Source organism: Sander vitreus, chromosome 3 (genome assembly GCF_031162955.1).
Source record: "Sander vitreus isolate 19-12246 chromosome 3, sanVit1, whole genome shotgun sequence".
NCBI classification, from domain to species: domain Eukaryota; kingdom Metazoa; phylum Chordata; class Actinopteri; order Perciformes; family Percidae; genus Sander; species Sander vitreus.
Genome location: NC_135857.1, coordinates 30,804,716 through 30,819,126, shown reverse-complemented (window position 1 = coordinate 30,819,126; position 14,411 = coordinate 30,804,716). Strand labels below are relative to the sequence as shown.

The window sequence follows — 14,411 nt, the reverse complement described above, 5'->3', positions numbered from 1 at the left end:
GTATCATTATTTTTGACAGGAAGGATTCAATTCAGAATTATAAACAACTGACTCATGAGTACAATGACAAATCTGCAGGAGTTGATATTGCGCCTTCCACTTTCAATCAATCATCTACCGTTCTTTCCCATGTCTGTTATCCTTTAACTACTCCTGATCTGAGATACAGGCCCCCTGTTTACTCTCCCCATACCCAAATAGGTGGGAGAGTTACCAGGGCAAAGGAAGTTGAATGATTAAGCTGAGGCCATGCCAAGGCTGGGTTTTTGTACATTTAAACAAAGTGGGACAAAAGCCGATTTGAACTCTGCTCTGGCCAATCACCAAGTGACTCCACCTTCTGCGCTAAAAAACTCTGTTGCTTAGAAGCGCAATCAGCACTATAGAGAACACTCACTCAATCCACCTCTGACTACCGAGATAGAGAAGACCTCTGTGCACTTTGACTCACACAGAGTTCAGACATGCCTTCAGTGGGACTGGAGATACTTGGATTGGTTCTGGCTGTCCTGGGATGGATCTCAGCCATTGTATCCTGCGCCTTGCCCATGTGGAGAGTGTCAGCTTTCATTGGGGTGAACATCGTCACAGCGCAGACCACCTGGGAAGGCATCTGGATGAACTGCGTGGTCCAGAGCACAGGTCAGATGCAGTGTAAAATCCACGACTCCATGTTGGCGCTCAGCCCAGATCTTCAGGCCGCCCGTGCCCTCACTATCATCTCCATCGTGGTGGCTATCGTGGGAGTTCTGGTGGCCATAATGGGAGCAAAATGCACCAACTGTGTGGATGAAGAGTCGGCCAAAGCTCGGGTTACGATAGCCGCCGGCGTGGCCTTCATCGTGGCTTCTCTGACTCAGCTGATCCCTGTGTCATGGTCTGCCAATACTATCATCATGGAGTTCTACAGTCCAATTATACCTGAGGCACAGAAGAGGGAGATAGGTGTGGCTCTGTACCTGGGCTGGGCTGCAGCTGCATTTCTGCTCATTGGAGGGGGCATCCTCTGCTCCAGTTGCCCCCCAAAACCTGAGAAAAGGTACGGACCTCCATCAAAGATGATGTACTCCCAAACTAGGTCGCTGGCCCCAAGTGGTCACGATAGGAGAGACTATGTCTGAACTTGCACCTGCTCTTTTCTCACACCTTTGCCATCATGGAAAAGACTGCTCAGAGAGAACTGGAGAGGACAGTCCTTTTTATAACCTATATATCTGTCTTCATGTTGAAAAGATCGATTGTAATGCCACCATATAATGTATGCCCTATAGAACAGAGCCTACATCAAACTTGTTTTTCTTTGTTAAATGTTTTGTATGTAACTTTGAGGCTAACAACTATGTTAGTGATGTACCCTGTGTTTTATACTTTATGAAAATAATTGCATAATTTGTGATTCAAATTTAGAGAATAGGTGACTGCATTCATACTGTATTGACTGTGTGTTTTATTAAAAAAAACTTTAGTTTTGATTAAGAAGTTCAACAAAGCCTGTCATAAGTCACGTAACGCAGTTTTGTTTTTTATACATTTTGTAAATCACTTTATCTGAAATGTGTTGTCTGACATGTTAATTATTTTACTTAAAGGCCTTGTTTGTTTTTAAGACAAGTTTTCTTGCTCCTTTAAACTTTTGAAGTACTGTTTCAGGTTGTCTTTCATTATTAAGGCTGAAACATTTGGTCATTAAAGTTTGAGGAAAATCATATAAAATACACCTATCAATGACTTTTCAATTCAATTTTCAATTCAATTTTATTTATAGTATCAAATCATAACAAGAGTAATCTTGAGACACTTTACAGATAGAGTAGGTCTAGACCACACTCTATAATTTATAAAGTCCCAACAATTCCAGTAATTCCCCCAAGAGCAAGCATTTAGTGCGACAGTGGCGAGGAAAAACTCCCTTTTAGGGAGAAACCTCGGCCAGACCCAGGCTCTTGGTAGGCGGTGTCTGACGGTGCCGGTTGGGGATGTGATGAACAGTGGCAATAATAGTCACAATAAGGTCTGTTTTTTTGTCATGTTTATCAGCCAAAAAAAAAAAAAAGTGTATTTATGCCCTGAATTCTAATGCGATCTAAAAAGCTCTCATGTTGAGAACCACTTCTGTATTACACAGTATAGCCTACATGTGTCCGTAGTATACTGTAGATTTCAATAGGCCTTCAGGTTATGGAAGGTTGGTCAGTCATAACAAAACTGACACCCATTGGGAAACTGAAACAACACGTTCAAAAAATAGATTCAATGAAATGTTTGATCTCCAAATCAACAGGTGCAAAGAAAATTTCTGATTCTATGCACCCTGCATACCCAGCTATTAGGCTGATGACTGGGAGTCTATCACAGCACCTATCCACCTGGCTGTCTCCCACATGTCTGTTGGCTCTATGATAACAAGAACCGCTACTTTGTCAGCTTCCCCACACTCGACTATCTGAACTGCCTTCCCAAACAATGGACCCGTTTCATGTCAGAGGAGGATACTGGGGGGGAGGGCTGTCAACACTGGGTTTTCTAGGGAGACAGTCCCAGCCCCGAAGAATTTCAAGGGCATTCTGGAGACAGACAGAGTCATTAAGGCCCATCAAACATAACAATGTCAGGTGAAAGCCTCATAAGCTCGCACAAAAGGTGATCCTTAAACATGAAGGAGTCCGTAAAAATCAAGAAAGTTTCCCTATCCTTGGTCTTATAACACCTTTTCAAAACCTCTTTGTATCATTTCAAAAAATAAACTGCTGTCAAGCTGAAAGCAAGATGGGTTTGTTTTTTTACATCCTAGAGTATTGGCTTTTTGGAGATGCAAGGTTTTCACTAGTGATGATAAAACTCTTAGGAGGGTGTTGCCATAGAAATAGAATTAGAGTAGACAGGACATTCCCATTCAAATCAAGATACCAAGATGGTCATAACGGTGGCCATTTTTATGTGTACCGTCGCCATTGCAAAGAGCTGTGACCGTTGTAGCTGGCTAACTCATTCTGTTTCTAACTCATTCTGTTTCTAATGGTCAATGCACAGTGCTGAGCTCCATTTTCTTTTGAACTAGTCAAATCACCACAGCAAACAGTTCAATGTCCATTCCACTCTCATTCTATTTCTATGGGTGTTAATGATGAACAAAGGCCAGGCATTCATCATCTATTAGCCATTTTTTTAAAGCATCAGACTTGCAGAGAGATACCTGGGCTAAACATGAGGAAGTGATCTACGAGTTATTTAAGGCTGAAACACAAGCTGTTCAGTGATTATTGAATGACCAGCTTTCTGATAACCCATAAATATGTTATACACAGATTCTGAAGAGGTCAGATTCCATTTACAACCTGTTTCATCAACAGGATAAAGAAAAGTTTGTTTAACAATAAAAATACATCAGTCACCTTTTTTCTTGCGTAACATCTGTACTTAAAATGAAATACATTTGTTATTTTCAATCATACAATAAGCCTTAATTCACATTAGAACTGTTTATTTGGTTATGACAACACATGCAATTTGCATGCCCTTTCAGCTGTAAAAAAGGCCTCTTTGTGGCCAGGCCCATTGTGAAGCTGGCCATGTAAGCTGATAGCAGAGTGTCTCCAGGTCCTTCCCCCCCTTTTGGTGATGTCAGCTCCTTCAGGGACTCCTCCCCTCCACCTGATCTGCCATATAAAGGATACTGGCGAAGTTGAAGCAACAGATCATCACACACTCACAGATGCGAGGCCTGGAATTTACTTAATTATTAGTTGGGTCTCTGGTTGACTCTTCCCCTTTGCAGATTTTTTTTCTGTGACCTCCTCTCAGGTGTGACACACGTTCAGCAGCAGAAGAGGAAGACGTTTCAGTATGTCTGTAGGGCTAGAGTTGATAGGCATCTCCCTGTGCATTTTGGGATGGATTATTGCCATTGTGGCGTGCGCTCTTCCTATGTGGAGGGTGACGGCCTTCATCGGCAGCAACATTGTGACGGCTCAGATCCTCTGGGAGGGCCTGTGGATGACTTGCGTGGTCCAGAGCACAGGCCAGATGCAGTGTAAGGTCTATGACTCCATGCTCTCCCTCTCCCAAGACCTCCAAGCTGCCCGCGCCCTCACCATTATCTCCATCCTGTTAGCCATCCTGGCAGTGCTCATCGGCATTGCTGGGGCCAAGTGCACAAACTGCATTGACGACGAGGCATCCAAGGCCAAGGTAATGATCATCTCTGGGGTCTTCTTCATTATTTCCGGGGTCATGCAGCTCATCCCTGTCTCTTGGGCGGCCAACACCATAATCAGGGACTTCTACAGCCCTTTAATTAATGACGCGCAGCGGAGGGAGCTGGGGGCCTCACTGTACATCGGCTGGGGAGCTGCTGGCCTCCTGGTTCTCGGTGGTGGAATGCTCTGCTGCTCCTGTCCGCCACGTGAGACCAGATACAACCCTTCACGAATGGCTTACTCTGCCTCACGGTCCGCAGGTGGCCCAGGGTTGGAAAGGAAAGACTATGTATAAATGAGCGTCAAAGAGGAAAAGACGTTATTGAATTTTAAACCTGCTGTCCACACCAAACTGGTGTGCTGAGGAAAAGAGCTCATTGAAACAAGGAGACTCCGTAATGAAGGATGTGTTTTATTTTGCTTTATGTTAAGTATCTCTGACTTAGGCTCTTTGTTTTTCACAGACTAAAAAAGCATGCAAAGGACATTGGAGTGTATCTTTAATCATGTTTCAAAACAAAAAGCAAAAAAAATGTTAGTGCTGCTTTATAAGGTCAATACACTAAATGTTATCGTACAGCATACAATCATATACTTTTTATACAGTCCTGGTTTCCTAATGTTTACCACTGAATTTTTGTTTATAAAAACCGCCATGACTGCTTCATGTATCACCTTCATAATTAAGGCACTGCTGTGTACAAAAAAAATTAAGAACTGGATGTGTTAAATGGTATGACAAGGTTATCACCTGGATTACGTGATGTAAATACTGTAGTAAGAGTATCATTAATCACCTGTAAATGTCAAGACAGATGGTAAATGTATTCAACGCAGATTATAGTGCAGTGTGGTAAGGGTAGGTATGGGGGAGGGGGAGGGATTTGAGTGCTTTCAGTGTGCCCAGAGTGAGAACAAAAGCACCTGGGATCATCCATAACAAGAATTATCTTTGTAATACATGTATCAACAAGTGTTTTTTTTTTTTTAAATAAACATGCCTGTTTTTTTTTCCAAGATACTGCATATCTGGTTTCATTTAAAAACATAAATTACCTTTTAACTTGCTTATTCTTAAAACGGCATATTCACTCCCACATGAGTCAGTAAACCGGTAACAAAAATGACGGAGTGTGTTCTATCCAGGTGGCTTCATGAGAGTACCCTGACATTCAATCCCGAGGGCTACGTTACCAACAACTGGCAACTTAACCACACACGCTCTAAACAATTAGCCACAGGAGCAGTTAACGGGCAGAGGTGAGAAGTGTGAGCCCAGAGGAGTGGAGTCATTCCAGACAGGTTACATGATGCGTCGTTTTCTTACCCTTCAGAATTCAGTTATCATTGGATGCTTAGCTGAGCCTGCATAGTTCTTTCCAAATCCCTGCCACATACTTACACTATTCGTTCACACAATTACACAATTATTTTTTTTGCCTATATACGGGCAGTTTCCCGGAGATATCTAACTTCCCTTTAATCTTCCACTGTCCTGTTTTTATACTGCTATCTCTGTGTTTTTTTATGTAATGATAAGATGCAGCAAAGCAGGGCATATTTATTTAGACTCTGGCACATTTAAAAGACCTATCAGCCAGAGTTTCCATGATAGTCAAGCCTTTCAGCAGTCTAGTTATAAAAACACATGCAGTCACACCTGGACAAGGAAGTGACCTGAAACATTAATGAACATATCATAGTAAATATAAGAGAGGTCCCTTGGTGCTATATCACATTCCTCTCCAACTATTGTCTCTTACTCCCATATCAATGTCGCCTCTAACAAAGGACAAGAAACTGCTTGACATCTGGTCACGATAACAGTAACTACAGATTAGAGCTCATTTCTAATTTGTATCCGAGAAGATTACATTTTAGGGTTTTGTATTGGTCAGGCAGGAGTTAAAAGAGCAAAATCAGTAGGAACTATACCGTCTGTGGCTTAGATGGAATATGTGACTTTTAAGGTAACAGTCATTTACATACCTCAATACAAAAAGATGTCCTACTGCTAAGATTTCAAGGAAGAGGTTTTTAAGACAATATGATAAATGAGTAAATATCTTTAAGTTTGTACATTTGGCAAAACAAGTTAATGTTTTATTGGTGTTTAGGTGAAGTAAAGGTTATCTAATGCTGTAATGTATGTCCTGACAAATGTTACATATAATGCAAAAATTGTGTTATTCTTAGAATTTATGCCTAGTCATTTAGATGACAATTATTTACTTGCTGATTAAAACAGAAAACATCCTAAAATAGAGGTTCTCATCATGTCTGGATATTAAACAAACTGACTTCTAGCTGATGAAAAACACAATTTCTTGGTTTTGTGACTAAACAGGCCTGTGTAGGACATCACATAACACTAACCATAACAGCAACATTTTTTCAACACAAAATATACAGCAAATAAATTGAGCTCTTTCCACATTAGTGTGACAGAGCATGTTTACCAGTGAGCAGTTTCCTATGTGCTGTTCCAGTGACTTGTCTAAGACCCTCAGGCATGTTTGGTCATTGTCAAGCTAATCATTGATTCTTACAGAGGTGATTCCCTTTTGACTAATGGTAGCATTACAAATTAAACATTTTCTTTTGAAGTGTGAGTGTGAGAAAGAGAGACAGTAATGTTTCTATGTTTTGACAAGAAACAACAAAACTATAAAGCTAACAGCAGCGTTGTAAACCACAAGTTCCTGAGGCTATGATGAAACTGAATCTCATCAAATACCTGAACCTGGCTGACTGTAGAAAAAGACAGAAGGACAGAAAAAGGCATTCTGTGAGTCTCTCTCGTCATGCGCCGCTGGCTCTGGCCAAACTTTGGTCACATGACCTATACTGGGGAATGTGAAGGGCAGAGAGGTTGCCTAGCACCTGAAGTCAAAAAGAGAAAGCAATCCTCCCCCCCTTCCTGAAAATAACACAGGCTCACTGTGTCCACTAAGTGGGAACGGAAACACACTGAGGTTTCTTACCTGCAACGGAAAGTTATCTAAATCCAAATCTTGACCACAAAAGACCCACAAAGGAATTAATTCAACAAGAATAATTCTCTCTCATTCAGAGTTACAGAATCTTAACAGGCTGTTCTGTTCAAAACTTTCTCAGCTGGAACCATGTTCTACCAAAGTCTACAGAAGAACATTGTCCCTCCTTAAAGAAGTTTTATTTTAAGGAACTTATTTTAGCAGCGATATATCCCCAACATATCACAGCCTGAAGCTATTGCTTTTATAAAGTCAAGTATGTAGTAAGTATCAAGTATGGCAATTAGAGCTGCAAAGATGAATCAATTAATCGATTGGTTGTCAACTATTACATTAACCAGCAACTGCTATGTTCACATTTTACAGAACGTTATTACTATTTTCCTTATTACTTCACCCACCCCCTATTAATCACAATGTATGATCCCACTGGCTTGATCCGTGGATTAACCACGGGGCTGCGGAAGAGGTATACATATAGACACATATATATGTATATATACACACACACACACACACACACACACACACACATACATACATATATATATATATATATATATATATATACATACATGTAAAATAACTATATATTCTCTTTTTCTCCCACACACTCTCTCTCTCTCTGTGTATGTCACGCCTCTTTGTTTATATGCATTGGGTGAAAAAGACTTCCGCAAAGAGTACACCGGTGTAGCCTCGATTATAGCTCCTCCATCGAGGCTCCTCGCTCCTTGATCCTCTCTCCTCGAGATGCTTTTAATGACTGGGACGTTCTTCAAGACGGTACGCTGAGATCAATTTCTGGGTAACAAGCCCGAGGATCAAGGAGCTGAGGAGGAACAAAAAATTGGGAATAGGGAAAGGGTCCTAGATAGTATGGATGTAAACAACTCTGGATGTAAAATACTTTTAAAAAAAAAACTTTCTTTGCAAGTGTTTTATGAGGAAGGAAATGCACACAACACGTTTGCAAGACCACAGTGTTTTTGTTATACAGACTGGTATTTTTCTTTGACATATTTTAAGTAGTTCAGGGCTGAGCAGCTGAACAATCAAGATGCAAGACTCCTTAAATCTCTGAGGTGATCATAAATAATACTGTGCTTTGTCTTCACCTAAATGTAATGTTAAGGAAGTTAAGGGAGGGCGGTCTACAGAAAGGTACACAATGTGAGCCACAGGATTACTTGGGTCAGGTTGTACTGGCGAAATTCCTTTATGCGTGTATGCGTGCATGCATATTTTGGTGGAACATCTGCCTATTAGCTCATTGGCAAGGCACATATGAGCAAATGTACTGCTGATTAAGTTCCCAGTCAGATGCCAACAGATCCCTCCCTTACATTCCAGCCGAGTGCCTTCCAGCTAAGCAGAGATCAGAAACACTACCTCTCATCACTTTTCAGTTTTGCGGTAGAATTAAATGAGGTTAAAGCTAGTTTGGGGTGACAGCAGCCACGAGAGAGTGAACATATAAGGTCACTGGTTCAAATTTAAAGCAACACCCCTGCAACACATTTGGTAAAATGTGGGTGGAAGAGTGAAATGTGCAATATCCTCCACTCACTGAGCAGCTACCGGCCAAGAAGAGCTGAGCAAGGCACTTACAAATGAAATAGATGTTGTGGCTATAACACTAAAAGTCAAACATAGTGCAATTCTTATTCTATTCTTCCTTATTTCCAATAGTATTGCAACAAAAGAGAGGAGTGGGGTGGACTAGTACAGTATGGCACTACACAGTAAAGAGAGTGTTTTGCCCAAAGAAACAACCGGTAAAAAATATTCTGCTGCCCTCAAGTGGTCAAACTAAAAATCTACGAGAAGATTCTTCAGTTAGAGCAGTGTAATGGAAGAAAATACTACATTGGCTGTTAAAGATTGATACACCGTTATATGCCGTTATTTCTGTGCAACAACTGATATGATATGAAAAAAAGAAATGAACATGCTTTTGATAATCTTACACGAAAATGTTTTCTTTTTGCCTTGGACAGAGAAAATCTTTTCTTCCTGCATCTATATTTACATTGACACTTCAAGGTGCTAACCACATTTTAATGTTGCAAGTGTGAATATTTGTGAAATTGGAATCGTTATCTTTAAATCAAGTATCGGGGCTCCGTCTATTTTCTAACCATTAGGGGGAAATGATGTCTACAAAAGAAATTGAAACTGCACTGCTGATATGGTATGCCTGCCAAAAGTTGGCAGGCAGTGGTTTTTGGGTCGTCCACATAAAACCCATCAATGTTTTCCAGGTTTAAAGCAAAAACACATAATAAAACATGTAAACAGTACTACTACTACAGCACAGTGGCGGCTGCTGGTCTTTCAAAGAGGGGAAGTTCATTTTCGGCCTACATCATAAAAATTGTCCATTTATATATATAATATAATACATACAATATAATAATAGTCTAATAATTATTATAATAATAATTTATTATATCCGTGAGAAGGTTTCATCAAGAGACATGGGCATGGCCAGCAGTACATTTTCTTTGTCACAGCACTTCCAGTCAGCCAGCTAACTTTGTCATACCAGGAGAGCTGAAAAGACCTGTTACTTTGCCCATTCTTTTGCACTAAATCAATCTTAAGTGTTGATCCAACCCTGCTGTTTAATTCTAAGTTTCTCCTCGTAAGGAAGACTTTCAAATGGCTTTGCCAAAACCAGGTTGACAATATTAGCATTGTCTGCCATCGTGTGCAGTTTGCTAGCTGGCTAGTTCACCCCTACAACACTAGCCTAGCCTACTGAATGAATGAATGAACAAACGATCTAATAAAATAAAACGATATTAAACTCGAAGGAGGAAATGTGGGAATTAGGTTAAACTGAAACAAGGAATGTGGTGTATACTTGTATGAAATGTATGATGAAAATTGACTAACAATTTCGCCAAGCAAATATCAAGAAATAGGTTGCAGCAGTTTGTCTTTCAACAACACTTGCAAAATCCGCGATGGGACTGAGCTGAGCTCTGGCTCTGCTCGAACAGCTTCGGCGACTTTTTATAGTACAAAATCGCTGTCAATCAAAAGGAGATGCTGCCTTTCGACAGACCCTCCAATCATCACACAGAAGCCCAGCGTCCAGGCCGGCGGGACATAATCGCAGCATTCATCCAATGACTGTCTCTAAATATTGAATCACTGAAAAAAACTGCTCAAAACAGCCCCAGTGAAGTCAATGGACGCCAGGCTTCAACAGGGAAATGCGCTGTGATGCTACGGGAATGTATGAGAAGGAAATCGAGTCAGCTGATTCTAAACGAACTTGTCTTCGAGATGAACGTTTTCTAACGCATTTTTTGTCAATAAAATGTTAACACAATAGTACATATTTGACCATTACATTTTAGACATTTTAGGGGAAGCCAAGCTTCCCTTGCTGTCTTAAAGAAATCACCACTGCTACAGCACTACTACAGGAATGGACAAATGACAAAGCTCTGTCCAGCCCAACCTCAAAACCTTAACATTTACGTACAGGACATTTTTTAAGGACCAGCTTCTGGGATTTGTGCGTATAAACAAAGCCACAAACTGCACAGTATGTACATTACATAATGAAGTCTTTATTGCACATTAATCTTACAGCTTTTAGGTATAACAATATGCAAATCCTAAATGGATTAAGAATGCCTACTGTAGATTACAGAGAGAACTTTGTCACTGGTTGTGTAAAACTTTGGTAAAAACCAATCAAATCACTCACAAGCGTCATAAGCCCCCGAAGCAATAATCAGAGTAAGACGATAACTTTTCTAATCATGTCAACAAACACTTAAAAGGGTTTGCAATGGCTGTGGAGAGAGAGTAATTCCTGTTATTTGGGGGTTTTGTGTACACAGGAGAGAAAAAAGGGCCTATGTGGTGATATAAATGCATACTGAGATAAATAATATTTCTCTAACAGCATCAGCTAAAAAAAAAAAATGTCATCAAGAGCAGCAAATCAATATGTGCCAAGAACGATTCATTTCAAAATATTTCACCTGGGACTAAAAGAGAATACTAATTTGCTTCCTGCTTCTAAGTGAATACTTGAAATGTGAAAGATTTAAGATGGATCATTAGAGGATAAACATCTCACCGGCAATAGGTTTCTGTATGTTATTATATAGAATAACATAATGTGACCTGATGTTGTATGAAGAGTTATGTAATGAGATGTGTTGTGGTGTAACATTCAGTAATGTAACATCATGTGCCAAGGCAAAAAAGGACCTTGCATGATAGCAATTTAAAAAAATAATTACAGCATCCTGGTCTGTATTTGACGGACAATAATGTGAAGAACACCACCAAGTCGCACCAAATAAGCCAACAACAATAAACTGCAGGGTTAGATTACTTAGCCTATAGGTGCTTAAACAATCCCTTAAATATTTGCTACCAATGGTGCACGTCGCCCCATCCCCAGATGTGTCCCAGTATTTGTCGAGCATGTAACAGAGTCATGGTTAAAACAGTCAGGACTTTGGAAGGGCTAAAAATCTAAACAAGAAGAGACATGACCTGACGTTATGTACATTCTCATAATGTTACTTATGAGATACTTATACAGTAGAAATTAGGACTGCACAGTTTGGGGAAAAATATGAATCACAATTTTTTTGCATAGAATTGATATCACGATTCTCTGCCACAATTATTTTCTCACAAAGTGTAATGTTTATTGCACACATGAACCATGACAAAACAAAACAAATAGGCAGTACCAAACATAGATTTCTTATGGCACCTATAGCACATTGCGCATCACTACAAGCCTGTAAACATAGAGGCTTCAATGACTAAGGAAAATAAAGTACATACTGGCCATTTAAGTACAGTAGGCTACCAGAAATAGTGACATATAACACATTGAACTAAATATGGCCCTGATACAGGCTCTATCTGAACTCCTTGAACAAAAAAAAAAAACAATTTATTGTGCAGGCCTAGTAGAAAGAACTTCAAACTTTTGAAACCACATTTATTCTATATTTCTACTTTGTGATATTAGAAAACTACTTTTTGATAAGCTATTGGCAAGTATAACTTTGGACTAGGACATTACATTCATACATTTTAATAATGCAATTTCTCTTTGTCCTGTATAATAGGGCTTTATTTCATCTCCCTTGCTTTGGCATCCCATAAAACATAACCTCCCTTAGAGTGCAGAAATATGAAAACGATAAATATAAAACTGCTTGAGGAGCATAAAAACCTCATCATCTGCTCTCATCATTTTTTTTTTTTATCACTATCATCTCTCTGCCACTGTGAGATGGCTACGGATTCTTAATGGCATGGTGCGTGTTTGTGTATATCTGGCCTGTTTTGTGTAACACGACTTGTATTGTTTGCATTTGCTTTCATTTACGACTGTTTGACTGCGTTTATTTGCACTGTTCAAATCAGACAGGAGGAATGTAAATCCGGTTAAAACTACATAACACACATTATCCCCCAACTCCATGGTATCACAGGGGATAATTGCTGTACTTCAGGGCAGTTAACACTACAAACACACCAAACACAAATACAGGCTCATGGACACTTGCACACAAACAACAGAGCTCTTTTATAATCTGTGCATCGTCCGCCATGGTTGACAGATTTATGTTTAGTTGATTCTAGCTGGGTCTCAAATGAACCGTGGCCTCTTGCCGCAGTGATGGGGACAGCACACATTCTTTCACTGAAATAACATCTCTTGGTGTAGACCAATCTGTTGCCTAGATTATTTTACATACATACATGCATATGGCGACGCAAAAGTGTGTGAAATGCGATGTAGTATGCACACCAGGCGACTAGGTGGTAGTGTGAAGCACTGCCACACATCACCACCAAGACCGCGCACCTTCCTTCTACTTGTCTCCCTCTCCTCCTCCTCTCTCCCTCTCCTCTCCCTAGTAGCGCTAGGCGGACAAGAAAAGCTGACAATTTTGTCTGGACAGACGAGGAGGTGGAGTTATTGCTCCAAACAATGCACACACACACACACACACACACACACACACACACACACACACACACACACACACACACACACACACACACACACACAGTTTTTACCCTTTAGACGGGAACACAACGGTGGAGCGTTTTTAAGATTTCCACTCTGGAGGGTGGTTACAAAAAGCCCCAAAAATGCCGTCGCCGTCTAAACACAATATCAAGTTGCGCAATATTATATCGAGGGGTGCAAGTTATTGACTCAATATTGTTATCGTAATACATCGAAAGTGTTGCAATAAGTATGCAATATTTTGTTTATTTTGTGGAGCGCTTCGTCCCGTCCGTTGGCTGTGTGGCTTAGTTGTGTTTTAGAGCCCACTTGAAACGCTATAATGATCATGTTTCATTGGCCAGTTACCGTGCCACTTACACGTTAGTGCACATCAGCGCACGGGTCCACTACGTGACAAACCCTACGGAGCGTACCATGTGTGTGCATATTTCGACAGAGTGACAGTGTAAGTGAAGAAATAGATAGAGACAACAAAACGGAACGAATCAGAGAAGAGAAAGAAAAGTTGTGTCCTGTTCCCTTTATTTATTTTATACTGTCCAACCAGTAAAACGTCCTGTTCTGTAGACATGGTCCTTATTTATTTATTTATTCATGTTGGACCAGTCCAATATATAACCCTTGTGTTGTAAGAAACTTGTTTTATTTGTTATGAACCGATTTTGATGCGCTTTCCCGTAACTTTTGTAATTTTAAATATGTTTAAAAATATCGAAATTAATATCGATAATGCAATATTCACAATCGATATCGCAATATCACATTTTGTCAATATCGTGCAACCCTATTCATAAGGCATGTCTCTGTAACAAAACCTATTGCAGCCGTCTGTAATTATCTTGCCTCATTAATCACTTTCAACTTAGTATCTTTCCCTATTTTTAACAGCACTGTGTGATTTTACAATAGGGTGGGTCTACGTAGGTTTTAAGCTATGTTGTGTTTTTTAAATACAGATGAACCAATGTATTTGTCTGTGCATTTCTCTCTCTAGCTGCATTAAACAACATTTACACATCCAGCAGACACAGGGCAAGCTGTGAACATCAGGGGAGCAGAGACATACCAGTAGCCTATAGGCCTACATGGAATATATAAGAATATAGCCTAATAAATACAGTGTTTGGTTGATTCATTTTCAGATCATATTTCTCTAATGGCTAGTGGCCAATAAGTCATCAG

At 40.0% G+C, this 14,411-nt stretch overlaps 2 protein-coding genes across 2 annotated transcripts; both read left to right on the top strand.

Moving 5' to 3' along the window:
* Window positions 1–421: 421 nt before the first annotated feature.
* Window positions 422–1,414, top strand: LOC144515808 (claudin-3-like). Its single transcript, XM_078246946.1, has one exon. It carries the CDS (start codon window positions 465–467, stop codon window positions 1,119–1,121), a length of 657 nt encoding a protein of 218 aa, XP_078103072.1. The 5' UTR covers window positions 422–464; the 3' UTR covers window positions 1,122–1,414.
* A 2,279-nt stretch (window positions 1,415–3,693) lies between these two features.
* LOC144515809 (claudin-3-like) lies at window positions 3,694–5,207 on the top strand. The gene has a single exon (XM_078246947.1). It carries the CDS (start codon window positions 3,844–3,846, stop codon window positions 4,489–4,491), a length of 648 nt encoding a protein of 215 aa, XP_078103073.1. The 5' UTR covers window positions 3,694–3,843; the 3' UTR covers window positions 4,492–5,207.
* The last annotated feature ends 9,204 nt before the right edge of the window (window positions 5,208–14,411 follow it).

What these genes read in the sequence shown, in the direction of transcription:
- LOC144515808 (XM_078246946.1), top strand. Translation starts at nt 465, where the DNA reads ATGCCTTCAGTGGGACTGGAGATACTTGGATTGGTTCTGGCTGTCCTG.
- LOC144515809 (XM_078246947.1), top strand. Translation starts at nt 3,844, where the DNA reads ATGTCTGTAGGGCTAGAGTTGATAGGCATCTCCCTGTGCATTTTGGGA.